Below are 13,816 nucleotides of genomic sequence, written 5' to 3'. Positions count from 1 at the left end.
GCTGTTCTCTTGGTCTGAGGCCCACTCAAAGGGCTCAGGGCCGCGTGGCAAAAGCGTGCGGCCAGCAGTGTCCAGCCGAAGGTGTGCGCATGCTGACCCGCGCTGTTGTCTGTGGATGCGTGCCTCAGGTGAACAGTACAGAACTGGCTTGGGGGCCGCCCCTCCAACAAGCCATGCTCTGAGTTGCTTTTCTTACAGTGCAGATCACACAGCCACCTGCCTGCCTGTCCTCCAGAGCTGTCAGGATTTAAATGAGAAAATACCCCAACACTTTGTGGAATACGTGCCATGCACGGGGCGTGCTAGGCGGGCCCATAATATATGCATCATGTAAAGATAAACGCAAATGACTAAGCTTTGGAGAGGAGAACGTGAATGTGGGATCTGTGCCATGCTTCCTGCAATCCCCTTCACAGTGTGGTATCCTCCCTCGCTCTTGGCGCATCTCGGAGTGCTCAAGATTCTAAGACCTGGTGCAGAAGTGGGCAGCTACGCAGCAAATGAAAACTAAGCAATATAACTTATTTTCGACTTGGAAGGTAGAGAAAAAACTTCAACCTCCCATTGCCCTGGTTCAGCCGCACAGTAAGCAGGGTTGGGCTAGACAAAGAACCAGAAGTCCCGGACTCAGCCAGTCAGTCTCGGTACAGCTTGGTAGAACCCAGCACAGGCCTGGCCTCACAGGGCATGGCCACTCGCCTGCTGCATCCCATCTGCAAGGCTGGGTCCAGCTGCGCTGTCCCTGTTCTCACACCAGGACCAAAATCATGGATACAGTTTCTTTTTCTTCCTTCCCTCCCTCCCTTGATCTTATTTATTTTCATTGCCAATTTACATATGCAGAGATGAGGAGAGACAGAGAGGAAGATGATTCACTCCTCAAGTGGCCACAATGGCCGGAGCTGAGCCGATCCAAAGCCAGGAGGCAGGAGCTCTTCCAGGTCCCCCACGTGGTTGGAGGATCCCAAGGCTTTCGGCCGTCCTCAACTGCTTTCTCAGCCCACAAGCAGGGAGCTGGATGGGAAGTGGAGCTGCCAGGATTAGAACTGGTGGTGCCCTATGGGATCCTGGTGCGTTCAAGGCGAGGATTTTAGCCGCTAGGCCACTGTGCCGGGCCAAAGATTTATTTATTTTTGCTGGAAAGTCAGATCTACAAAGAGGAGGAGAGACAGAGAGATCTTCCCAAGTTTCTGCAATGGCCGGAGCTGAGCTGATCTGAATCTAGGAGCCAGGAGCTTTTCACAGGTTTCCCACATGGGTGAAGGGTCCCAAGGCTTTGGGCTGTCCTCGACTGCTTTCCCAGGCTAGAGGAGGAAGCTGGATGGGAAGTGGAACAGCTGGGATACAAACTGGCACTCACATGGGATCCTAGCACATTCAAGGTGAAGACGTTAGCCACTAGGCTACCGTGCTGGGCCCCTACAGAGAGTTCTTTAAGGCTGCTGTATCTGCTGCAGTGGTTAGGGTGCCACGTGGGATGGCCCATTCCATATCAGAGTGCCTGGGTTTGAATCCTTGCTGGGCTTCCCATCCCAACTTGCCATAAACCTACACCCTATGAGGCACCAGGTTAGAGCTCAGGTAACTGGGTGCCGCAGGCACAGGGGAGACCCACACTGAGGGGCAGGCGCCTCTTGTGCGCATTGGGGAGTGAACCAGCAAACAAAGATCTCTCTGCCTTTCAAATACGTAAGTATACATTTTAACAGCTCCTGCCTGCTTCGGCCAGTGCGAGCTGGAATGGGGGCAGAGTGGGCCATGCCAGGCTACAGTGCTCACCAGCAAATGCCGAGGTGACACAGCCCACTCTAGACTGTACAGCTGCACCCATCAGCACACGTGATCATGCTGGTGTGAACGGGAACAGGGGGGCAGACCAAGCTGGGCAGGGCTGCAACACCTGTTGGCCTACATGTGAACTGGGTTAGGAGGAGCCAGCTTGAGCTAACCGACTGCATCCACCATTACAGGCGTGAGTCATAATAAGGGCAGGCGGGTTGGGCTTTGCCGCAGCATCAGCTGGCAAGTGCTGGGACTGGGGACAAGTCCTGTTGAGCCAGACTGCAGAACCATGTGGAAAGTGCAAGACCTGGGGCAGGGAGTGGGTCCAATGGGGAGGTTGTAGGCTCTTCTCTGCAAGTCTCACTGGTGAGCCTGAGAACCAGGACTGGGGGCAGACCTGTCTGGATGGGCAGTGGCACCCACCGGCATGAGTGTGTTCTGGATAGCGGAGTTGGTTGGGCTGAGTTAGGCTTCAGTGCTCAATGATGTACACGAGATCTCAATGGGATTGGACTAGTCCACCGCACATGCTGGAATGTACAGGAACCACAGCTGGGGAGGCCAGTCCAGTGGGGGTCACTGGAAACTGCTGTGACTGGGCTGCAGCTCCCCCTGTGGTATGTGGGGGCCGGGCATGTATTGGACAGAGCTGGGTTGGTCCGCAGCACCCATTGGTTTGCTGAGGAAGAACAAACTGATCAACTATCCCAGCGAAGCTTGACAGCAAGCACCTGGGTTAATGAAGACTCGGAGGTGGACTCGGACAGCCAGTTGACCTTGGAAGGATTGAAGGATTTTCTCATCCTTGGAGCAGGGATAGCAGCAGCATCTCAGAACTATGGAAACCACATGAGCAGAACCTTCCGAAGATCCTCCACAATGGGGAGCCTGGAATGGCATCGGGTGGCAGTGCCCCACCCTCGGGGATGCAGCAGTTGGGAGGTGGGCGTGCCTTCTCCTCTTGTACCTCCCTCTCCCCCATAAAGAAGAAAATGTGTGAACAATGTTATCACCCACTGTGCCCTGATCCTCAACACTTCCCACCCTGATCAACTGTGTAAATAAAATTCAAAAAAAGAAAGGGGAAGAAGGGGGAGAAAAGAAAAAGCTCCTGCCTTTGGGTCCAACAAAGAAAAAGAAGTTAACTCTAGGAAGATGCTTGTAGCTTAAAAATATTTAGTGTCAAAGGTGGCCTGGCTTGTGGCATAGTAAGTCAAGTTACGTGGGACGTCTGCACTCTGTATGAACTGCAGTTCAACTCCCAGCTCTGGGCCCGGCACGATACCCGACTGGCCGGAGTCCTCACCTTGCATGCCGGGATCCCACGTGGGCATCGGCTGGTGTTCCGGCTGCCCCACTTCCCACCCAGCTCCCTGCCTGTGGCCTGGGAAAGCAGTCAAGGACAGTCCAAGGACTTGGGACCCTGCACTTGCATGGGAGACCTGGAAGAAACTCCTGGCTTTGTATTGGCTCAGCTCTGGCTGTTGCGGCTACTAGGAGAGTGAACCAGCAGACAGATCTGTCTCTCCTTTCTGTAAATCTGACTTTCCAGTGAAAATCTTGGGAAAAAACAAATCCCAGTCCCTCCGTTTCTGATGCCGCTTCCTCCTAGTGTGCCTGGTAAAGCAGTACAGGATGGCTCAAGTACTTGGACTCCCGTATCCACAGGGGAAACCCAGAAGTCATTTCTGGCTCCTGACTTTGGGCTTGGCGCAGACACAGGAGTGTTGAGAGGATGGAAGATGTCCTCGCTGTCACTCTGTTTTACTTCTTTCTTTTTATAATTTTAATTGGAAAGGCAGATTTAGAGAAAAGGAGATAACGATCTTCTATCTGCTGGCTCAAGTGGCCACAATGGCCAGAGCTGAGCAGATCTGAAGCCAGGAACCACGAGCTTCTTCCTGGTCTCCCATGGGTGCAGGGTCCCAAGGCTTTGGGCCGTCCTCAATTGCTTTCCCAGGCCACAAGCAGGGAGCTGGATGGGAAGTGGAGCAGTTGGGACACGAATGGGTGCCCATATGGGAAGCCTATGCTTGAAGGGGCAGGTCAGCCAACTGAGCCACCAGGCCAGGCCCATCAATCTGCTTTTCAAACAAGTTCTCTCCCAGTCACTCTGCCTTTCAAATAAAGTATGTTTTCAAAAAGTTTGTTTCTTATTAGCATCCCAAAAACAGATCATTAATCTATGTGGAAAACTTGGAGGAAGAGAGCTGGGAAGTTGGTTCTGTCCCACTGGCAAAAGACCAGTAAGACAGATTAGAAAGCAATCTGCATTTCAACTTTATTGTTTTCAATTGAGTTCTTGGTCATGTTTTGTGGAAATACAGAAGTCCACAGCTTGCTTACAGTACTATACACCATAAAAGAGGACACACCAAGAATACACTAAAATTAAATAGCATGATTTAATTTAGTTAATGTTTAATCCTGAATTCTCTTAAGTTAAAAAAAAAGTTATAATTAACTATTAATGTTAATGAATTGAAACCTTCCAGAAAGCACGAATCCAAAAGGACAAGTCCAGGAGGCGATACAAGCCAGTTACTTTACGGCTGGTTTCAGTCTCAGACATCCTAAACATCAGTGGGGAAAAAGCTCTCGAGTTGGTCTGCTTGCGTCATGCCGAGCGCAGCTCTCGGGCCTGCTACTGGCTGCGGTCCTCCAGCAGGTACACGATGAGCTCGTAGGTGGACAGCACGATGGCCGTGTTCGGGATCTGCCGGATGAGCTGGGCGAAGAGCCCTCGGTAGAAGGCGAGGTAGCCCTCCTCCCGGAACACCAGGCGCGCCGTCTGCACAAACGTCTGGTACTTGGTGCCTTCCTCCCGGAGCCGTGTCCTGATGACCTCTGTGGGGACACAAGCATCCACTTCATGCCTTGAGTGACGGTGGGCACTGAAAGGACAGCGAGCTCACAGGACCCACTGCCAAGGGACTGCCTGTCTGCCCGCTCAGTTTTATTTGACAGGACGATCTAGGAGATGGAGGTGTGGGAAAGTCCTGCCTCCCCGACCAGCTACCCGCTGGAGCCCTTCCTGCTCCCCACCCCTGCGCCTCCTGTCTCAGCCTCTGCCCAGCACGCACGGAGACCAAGGATCTGTTCCTGCTCAGCTGACCCTCTGCACTGGTCACAGCAGACGGAGCAGCAGCTTCTCAGAACACCTGCTCTCCATGGCACAATGAACTGAACTTTTCTCTTTTTTCACAGGTCACTGTGGTAGTAATTTTATAATTAAGAACAGTGGCAGGTGTTTGGCATGGTGCCAGTTAAGATTCTTGCAAAGCAGTCTGGGTTCAAGTCCCAGTTTCAAGCCTGACCCCAGCTGCCTGCCAACAGACTCCTGCCATCTATGTGGGAGGACATGACTTCAGTTCCCAGCCTCTGGCTTTGGGAAGTGAAGTGGCAAATGGGAGCTCCCTCTCTGCCAAATTAATAAACTTAATTGAGGGCTGGCATATCACGTTAATCATTTGTTGCAGTGCTGGCGTTGCATAGGGATGCAGGTTTGAGTTCTGGCAGATCCAATTCCTTTAAAGAAATTATTTTTATTGGAAAGGCAGATTTACAGAGAGGACAGACAGATAGAAAGATCTTCAGTCTGTACATTTACTCCCCAAGTGGTTGCAGGGACCCAAAGCCTTGGGCCATTCTCTACTGCTTTCCCATACTACAAGCAGGGAGCTGGATGGGAAATGGAGTAGCCAGGACACGAACAGGTGTCCATATGGGATCCTGGGGGATACAAGGTGAGGATTTAGCTACTGAGTCATTGTACCAGACCCAGGCAGCTCCACTTCCCATCCAACTCCCTGCTTGTGGCCTGGGAAAGCAGTCAAGGACGGCCCAAAGTCTTGGGACCCTGCACCCATGAAAGACTGGGAAGAAGTTCCTGGCTCCCAGTATTGGATCTGCCCAGCTCTGATCATGTGACCATGTAGGGTGTAAGCTGCAGATGGAAGATCTTTCTCTGTTTCTTCCTCTCTCTGTGACTCTTTCAAGTAAAATAAATACGTATTTGGAAAATAAATGAATAACTAAACTTAGTCCAGAAGCTTACTCAGCAGCCAGTCCAGGTGGATGCTATGCTGTTTCCAAGTTTGGCTCTGCATCACTTTTGTGAATCAAGGAATTTTAAATAAATGCAGGCTCCTGGCTTCCCCGAGAGTGGGGACGTTGTGCACAGCAGGGCCACAGTGTGCACAGCACCTCGAGCACCAGCAGCCAGGACTGAGGAGGCAGAGCTCCCAGCACTGCAGGTCTGTGGGCTGACACGCAGTTTCACTCAGTCACGCTCCCCTGACCTGCAGGGGGAGGCGGAAACTCTTTTTTCCACAAGCACAATGGTAAAATCAGAAATGTTCTGAGCAACGACATGATGTTCAAAGAGTGTCTGGCCTCCTAACATTCTGGATTTTGGGATTTGGAATGCTCAAGTGGTTGTCTAAGCAGGTCACTGGAAACACCCCGGTCCCAAGCATTCCGGCCCGGCAACATGCGCCAGAGGCGGTCACCGCTGACTGTGCGGGCAGGGGAGGGCAGACCGTACCGTGCGGGTAAGCAATACAGGAAGCGCATCCTTTGGAGAAAGCAGCAGCTGCCATAAGTCCAAGAAAACTTGCGGAATTTTTCTCAGTTCCGTTTGCGGAGGAGGCTAAGGGAGCTTCTTTCAGATACTTCTTCAAACTTTCATAAATAGCAAAGCAGATGATGGTCTCTGAAATGCCGGCGTACGAGGCGGTCAGTCCTCGGTAGAAGCCCCGGATGCCTTCGGTCTGGTACACGTGCTGTGCACACTGCAGGGTGCCCCTCTGCTTGGAGCCCCTCACTCTGCAGAGAGGAAGGACAGGTCAGCAGCAGTGCCAGCTTGCGAGAGCAGCACCAAGCACACGCACAGTCACAGGCTGCATGGACACATCTTCGGGGTGCTGTGCTCAGTGAGCCTGGCCCACTGGGAGGACAGGCCTGTGAGTGGGGCCGCCCGACAGGCCCAATGGACATCTGTGTCAGGGGTCATCAAAACAGGTGCACGGCCTGTGACCTAGAAAGAGCTAGATGGACCATGATGTTCCTCCCAGAGGAAATGGAACTGTAATATAGTCAGAACAATCCAAACATCTAAACGCAGGAGGAGATAAGAAGCCTCAAGTTCACATGCGAGATTACAGTGACCACCACAGCAGCGACAGACTTGTGTTGGCAGCATGACAAAAGCATGAATGAAGTGTAATTACAATTATGATGTAAAAATGCTGTAGGAAAACTCACCAAAGATTCTGACAGATTAAAATAAGAGTGCTCTTTTTCATTCATTCATTCATTGAGAGACACTATTCCTACCCACAGATTCACTCCCCAATGTACTCAACAGGCAGGACTGGGCTGAGCTGGAAACCCGGCCAGGGCAGGCCCACGGGCACGAGCTCCCCCTGGCCCACGTGAGCAGGAAGCGGGGGAGCAGCAGCAGCTGGGACAGACTCAAGCTGCTGCCGGTGGAATGCGGATATCCTAACCACAGGACCAAAATGCCTGGTGTGTGCGTTCTCAGTCTTGTCCTTCTTGTCTCTGAATGCTCCATTCTCGTTCTGTTATTTCCAAATTTGTAAAATTATGATCCCAGAACAGGCTATGACAACACTCTGTGCCATGGGCAGGAGCAAGGTGCTGCTCCCTGGCCCCGGGCAGCTTGTACCCCTTGAGTGGCCGTGGCGTTTCCCCTGGTCAGTGTAGACTGGGGACCCTACAGGCTGCTTTAACTGGCCCCTCTCCCTTCTTCCTCATGTCCTCCCAGAGGCAGTTCTCACAGCCCAGCTGGAACAACCTTTCACACAAAGTCCAACCATGCTTAAAACCTGCAGTACGTGGCTCTTCCTGCTTGGTATACTGACCCCTGGGTGAGATGGCCTTTGTCGGCAGGGCTACGGATACCGAAGAGCACCAAATTAACCTGCAGCTACTAGCAATATCTCCAGGGCTGTGTGACTGAGGTGGTGGGCAGGACACCCCACCCTGGAGTAGCAGCTTCCTGCCCACGTGCACCCAGGGAGACAGCAGGGGACGGCTGAAGTGCTCGGGAGACCAGGAATGAGTTTCCAGCACCTGAAAGATCTCTTGGTATTTCTTGCTCTCTGTAACTCAACTTTTCGAATAAACAGAAAAGAAGGTAAATGAGAGAGAAAGAAAAGAAAAAAGAGAAGAAAAAAGAGAAATAAAGAGAGAAGTTCTGGTGAGTTTCAGAACAGAAATCCAGTGTGAGGTAGTGCCATGTGTGAGATAACTGCCCTCCCGGGCCTGAGGGCACTCGCTGTTCTCTCCCTGGCATCATTTAAAGAGAGCCCGGACAGGAGCCCACAGCCCTCACATGGGTCAGGGTCTGCAGAGACACCTGCCGACCACCTGAGGGGGACAATGGCAGAGGAACCTCCTGTCTTCTTACCTTGCCCCCTTTCTCTCAACCTGCTGCAGCTCAGGTCTCAAAACCAAGGCAGTTTCCACAGAGTGAAGGGGATGGCTAAGGACCCCAGGCACCTGTCCACAGCTGGGCCCAGGGAGGAAAGAAACCCCAGGAATAAAGAAAGAACATCACAGACTTACTTCCGCTCTAGCTGCATCCGGGTTTTAACCATCCATATAGGATTCATTAAGGAATTTGTGATAAAAGCTGGAAGACAAAACCAAAGCAACAGAGTCCTTACTGTGCGGTCAATACCATCACAGCCCTCGGCATCCTATCGCACATTCTCAAAGAAGGAAATCCGCAGCTAGTCTTTTCAACCTCTAGGTGGTGCTGATGATATGTGTTCACCTGATTTCCAGGATGAATAGGAAATGTCTTTTTCATGTTTATTTACTTCATCTATTAGAAAGGCAGTCTAAGAGAACAAGAACAAGAAAGCGGTACTTTTCATCAGCTGGCTCACTCCCTAAATGACAGCAGTCAGGGCTGGGCCGAGGGGACGGCAGGCTGCCCAAGACGCATCGGCAGGAAACTGGAACGGAAGCAGAGCAGGCAGGGTCAATGTGGGATGCGGGGGGTCCCAAGTCACGGCTTACCCTGCAGTACCACAGTGCCTAAACCCAAATGCCTTAAAACTCAATTCACAGGCTTCAGATTCAGAACATAAATTTATTTCTCATGTATTTATTTGAAACACAGAGAGGGAAAGCCGCAGAAAGGGGTCTTATCTTCCCTATTGGTTCGTTTTCTAAACTGCTGCAACAGCCAGGTCTGGGCCAAGCTGAAGCCAGGAACTCCATCGGGGTCTCTCACATGGGTGGCAGAGACCCAAGACCTTAAACTGTCATCTGATGCCTCCCAGGCAAATGAGCAGGAAACATGATCAGAAGCACAGGTGGGACAGCAGAGGATGCGGGCACCCCAAGGGGCAGCTTAACCCCTGCACCCCAATGCTCACCCACAGAGAAGTTGTTTTTTTAAAAAATCGATGATCAGACCTAAAAAGGATACCTTATCTAAATTAGCAATAAAATTAAATCTCCATTTCCCTGAATCCAAACTTGGAAATTTTACAACCTGACTAATCATTTCAGATGAATTAAACTAGGAAAATACCAGACTCATTTAACCTGGCTTTCTCCTAAGTTAAGTTTGCTGAAGTTACAAAACTTCTTAGTAGCTTTTAGCTTATGGCTAGCTCACTTTCGGCGTTCAGCAAAGATCAGCTTATTTCGGAAATATACGTGGAAATCTCCACAGTAAATAGAAACGTCTTTGGTGAAGGAGCTTTGGTTATTGACATTTTTCATTCAGTGTTCTGATATATTCAGATGGGTTGTGATTTTACTTGGAGTAACAAAGGTAGACAAAACTAATGTATATACGTTACAATTAGGCAGACAGTAGAAAATTTTCAGGAAATACAATACATTCAAGTAAGTTCTCTAAAGTGCCCTTGTATTTAAACCAACATAAAACTCCCCAAGGGAAGATAGCTGGGGGCTGGCACTGTGTAGTGCGGTGTGGTGAGATCAAATGTGCACCGCATATGGGTAATGATGAGTCCCAGCTTCTCCACCTTGGACGCAGCTCCCTGCTGGTGGGCCTGGGGACGCAGCAGAAGATGGCCCCTGCTTGGGAGGCCAGGAGCAAGGCTCCACAACAGTTCTGGCTGTTTAGGGAGAGAACTGGTAGACTGAAGATCTTTCTGTCTTTCCTTCTCTCAGTGTCTAACTCTGCCTTTCAAATAAATAAATAAACAAATCTTAAGGGAGAAAAAGGAAGGAAAAGGCAGCTGGAGCAGGAGTTAAGAAGCCACGTGGGAGGCTGCATCCACACTGCAGAGGGAGTGCTGGCCCCGCCTCCGGCCCCGTGCTCGGGCAGGGAGCAGCTGGTACCTCAAGCACTTGAGTTCCTGCTTCCAGTGTGGCAGGCCTGGCTGGAATTTCAGCCTCCCGCCTTTGGCCTGATCCAACCCTAGGTACAGTGGCATTTTGGGGAGTGAACCAGCAGTGGGGGAGCTATCTTCCTTTCTACCTTTCAAAAAACAAGGCGAAAGCTTACTCTATGCAACTTACACGCCCATGTTATCTGTAAATACTTCTTAACTAAAAGTCCTGCTATGAGGGGCAGCCTTGTGGCACAGTGGGTAAAGTCACCACCTGCAATGCTGGCATCCTGTGTGGATGCTGGTTCACATTTCACCTGCCCACTTTAATTCAAAATGTCTGTGTTACTGTCAACTCAGTTAAGACCCACATGAAGCTCCTGGTTTCGGCCTGGCTCAGCCCCAGCTGTCAAGGTTATCTGCGAGGGAATTAGTGGATGAAGATATCTCTTGCTTCTAACTCCACCTTTCAAGTAAAAAATATAAATCTTAAAAGAAAAAAAAGATCTTGCTGTACATTTTTTCTATTAAGTGAAATGACTTGTTCAAAACATAAATAAACTCTCAAAGTTGTCCCTGCTCCTACTGGGAAAAAACTCCATTGCTGGGGCTGGAGTAGCAGTAGAGTGGGTTAGGACACGCACCTCCCACGCTGGAGTGCTGGTTCAAGCCTCAGCTATTCCGTGCAAATGCACCAGGGAAAGCAGTGAACAGCGGGTCTCTGCCACACACATTAGACACACAGATGGCATTCCAACTCCTGGTTTTGCCCTGGCCCAGCACTGGACACTGTTGCTTTTGGGAATGAATTAAGCAGATTAAGGATCTTTCCATCTCTCCCTCCTCTCTCTGTAACTCTGCCTTTCAAGTAAGTAAAATAAGCATTTTAAAAACCAAACCAAAAGTCCTTTGCTGCGATGGGTACAGTGGCACAGCGGGTTAGGTTGCTGCTTGGAACTCCCACATTCCACATCAGAGAGCTGGTGTGAGTTCCAGCTACTCCATTTCCACTCCCTACAGCATGCATAGGAGTTGGCAGATGATGGATTGGATACTTGTCACCTGTCACCTAGAGGGAGACTCACATTCAGCCTGGCCTCGCCCTGGCTGTTCAAGTCATTTGAGAAGTGAACCAGCGGCTGTCTCTCTGTTACTCTTCCAAATAAATAAATAACTCTTTAAAAAAAAAAAAAGTCCATTGCCAACCCTGAGCCCTGGCTGTACAAGCTAGTTATTAAGAACAGACCACAGCTCTAAGAGGGTGTGCTGGGCTCCATGGAGTGTGACCAAGAAAGCAGATCTGGTTTTAGGAAATAATGCAACAGAAAACTGACATGGCTGCAAGACACATTCATCATCTTATACAAGAAGCACAATCCTAACCAACAGTGTGCATGTGACTGTCAAGTCCGAAGGGAAATAAAAGTCTAACGGTCAGAGAACAGGGGGCTGAGGCACACGACGCTCTCGGACTCATTCCATCAGTCCCGGCACGAAGCTTAAGAAAAGCAAGTAGGTAAGCCCTCAATTCCTGGAAAAAAAGAAACACCACCACAGGCTTAAGAAGGTAAGAACATCTCTCACTCACTAGGGTAACATACCTGCAGAGCCAGCTGAGAAAATATGCACAATATTGCTATTGGGCACGAAAATGCCATTAAATGTCTCTTTGGCTTTGGAGTAACATGCAAAGTACACAGCCCTGTTAGAACAAAGAGAGAAAGCTATAAGGAAATCACCATGGCGTGAAAAAATACACACATCCCTCTAAACCTGCTGAGAAATTCAGGACAATTTGATGGGAAAGAAGGCAACATGCAACCACAAGCTCGACCTCACCTGCTGGTACCCACGAGATTCAAAACCCGCCACAGCTTCCGCCAGGAGACCTCAGCCTGCCCCTCCAGGAACCACCCTGTCCTAACAAGTCCAGGGAGCTGGGCCTGTGACAACCTTTAAATTCCCCCTTCTGGAGACAGGCTAATCCTTTAAGTGCCAACATACATAGCACGACTTTGGGATGGTTTTATAACATTTCTGCTGCACACCAACACAGGCATGTCAACTCTAACAGTGTATATAATCTTAGGCTCTAGCTCCTTTAAATAGATGTGCGTGGCTGGTGGCTCCTGCACTAGGGTATCGGGCTCTGTTCACACAGAATGAAGCTGTGCCCAAAACTGAGGGCCTAGGTTCATGGAAAGCCCAGAAGCCTGCTTCCGTCAGTGTCACCAAGTACATGCAGATCACCTGGGGACCGTGCGCCAGTGCCATTTGACAAGGGTCTTAGGATGTGCCCGGGCACCAGCCCCGTGCTGACCACATACTCCACTCTCAGCGGCCACCAGCATATTCATTTCTACGCTGACTCAGCCAGCGGTTCCTGCTGCTCCACGCCAACCCCGTCGAAGCACTGGCCCCTGCACTAAGGAAGGATGCTGCGGTGCGGGCGGCTTGCAGAGAGCTCTCGGAGGAGGTAACCACTTACCTTGACGGTGCCACTCCAACCAAATTTGGACCCAAACCTCGGAAGAGTGACTTTGGTCCCTCCTTCTCCAAGATTGACCTGAATAATAAGAAGAGATATAACTTCATAAGACCCATGGTCCTGTACGATATACCAGAGGCAGAGCCAGTGCCAATGGAGTGAAGTAAAGCTCCCTGGCTTGTTCTTGGGAGACTCCAGATTCTGACTGATTACGCTTCGGGACCACAAGGCCCTAGGACGCTGGCTTCATTTCCCCAGTGAGGAAACAATTTCCAACGCATTGCCAGACATATTATCTTTTTTTTTTTTTTAAGATTTATTTATTTTTATTGCAAGGTCAGATATACAGAGAGGAGGAGACACAGAGAGGAAGATCTTCTGTCTGATGATTCACTCCCCAAGTGATTGCAATGGCCGGTGCTGTGCTGATCCAAAGCCAGGAGCCAGGAACGTCCTCTGGGTCTCCCACGCGGGTGCAGGGTCCCAAGGCTTTGGGCTGTCCTCGACTGCTTTCCCAGGCCACAAGCAGGGAGCTAGATGGGAAGTGGAACTGCTGGGATTAGAACCAGTGTCCATATGGGATCCCAGCGCGTTCAGGGTGAGGATTTAGCCGCTAGGCCATGCTGCTGGGCCCATTGCCAGACATATTTTCAAGAAGGTTTTCCTCTGGCTGAGGTAGGAGCAAACATTCTAGGTTGGTGACTTCGTGGTGGCTTTGTGGGTAAAGCCTCTGCCAGTGACACAGGAATCCCATATGGGGACTGAGAAAGGCAATGGAAGATGGTTCAACCATTTGGGTCCTTGCCACCAACATAGGCGACTCGGATGAAGCACCCTGTTTGGGCTTCAAGCTTGGACCATCACTGGCTATTGTGACCATCTGAGGAGTAAACCAGAAGACAGAAGTTCTCTGTAACTCTACCTTTCAAAATAAATAAATTTAACTTAGAACAAAACAAAACTCAGCAAAGATGCTTCAGAGTTGTGCTAGCCACTGAAATCCTGTTAAGGCAGCTGAGCACTAGCACAGGGCTGGACCCGGGGAGTAAAGCCCTCCTTCTTCCCAGTGAGTCCGAGACAGGCCCGAGGTCGCCTTGGACGGCAGCTCTCTGGGTCTGCTCCATGTTTATGATAGCCCTGCCTCCTGGAGCCCTTTCTAGAGACAAGAAACAGAGAATCCCAGTGACTTCCCCAGCTTGGAAGA

At 50.4% G+C, this 13,816-nt stretch overlaps 1 protein-coding gene across 1 annotated transcript in view; it reads right to left on the bottom strand.

The window, feature by feature from the left end:
• Nucleotides 1–4,163: 4,163 nt before the first annotated feature.
• Nucleotides 4,164–13,816, bottom strand: part of SLC25A33 (solute carrier family 25 member 33) — a 30,069-nt gene continuing 20,416 nt past the window's right edge. The window contains exons 3-7 of the mRNA XM_040987867.1: nt 12,613–12,690; nt 11,726–11,826; nt 8,374–8,440; nt 6,329–6,609; nt 4,164–4,629 (exon numbers count right to left, since the gene is read on the bottom strand). Of these exons, the coding sequence (XP_040843801.1) occupies nt 4,427–4,629; nt 6,329–6,609; nt 8,374–8,440; nt 11,726–11,826; nt 12,613–12,690 (730 nt within the window). The 3' untranslated portion in view covers nt 4,164–4,426. The remainder of the gene's footprint in view (nt 4,630–6,328; nt 6,610–8,373; nt 8,441–11,725; nt 11,827–12,612; nt 12,691–13,816) is intronic.

This window comes from Ochotona curzoniae, unplaced genomic scaffold (genome assembly GCF_017591425.1).
Source record: "Ochotona curzoniae isolate NIBS_2020 unplaced genomic scaffold, NIBS_Ocur_1.0 contig_4792, whole genome shotgun sequence".
NCBI lineage: Eukaryota > Metazoa > Chordata > Mammalia > Lagomorpha > Ochotonidae > Ochotona > Ochotona curzoniae.
The sequence above is the reverse complement of the archived record's forward strand: the minus strand, read 5'-3'. Positions and strand labels throughout refer to the sequence as shown.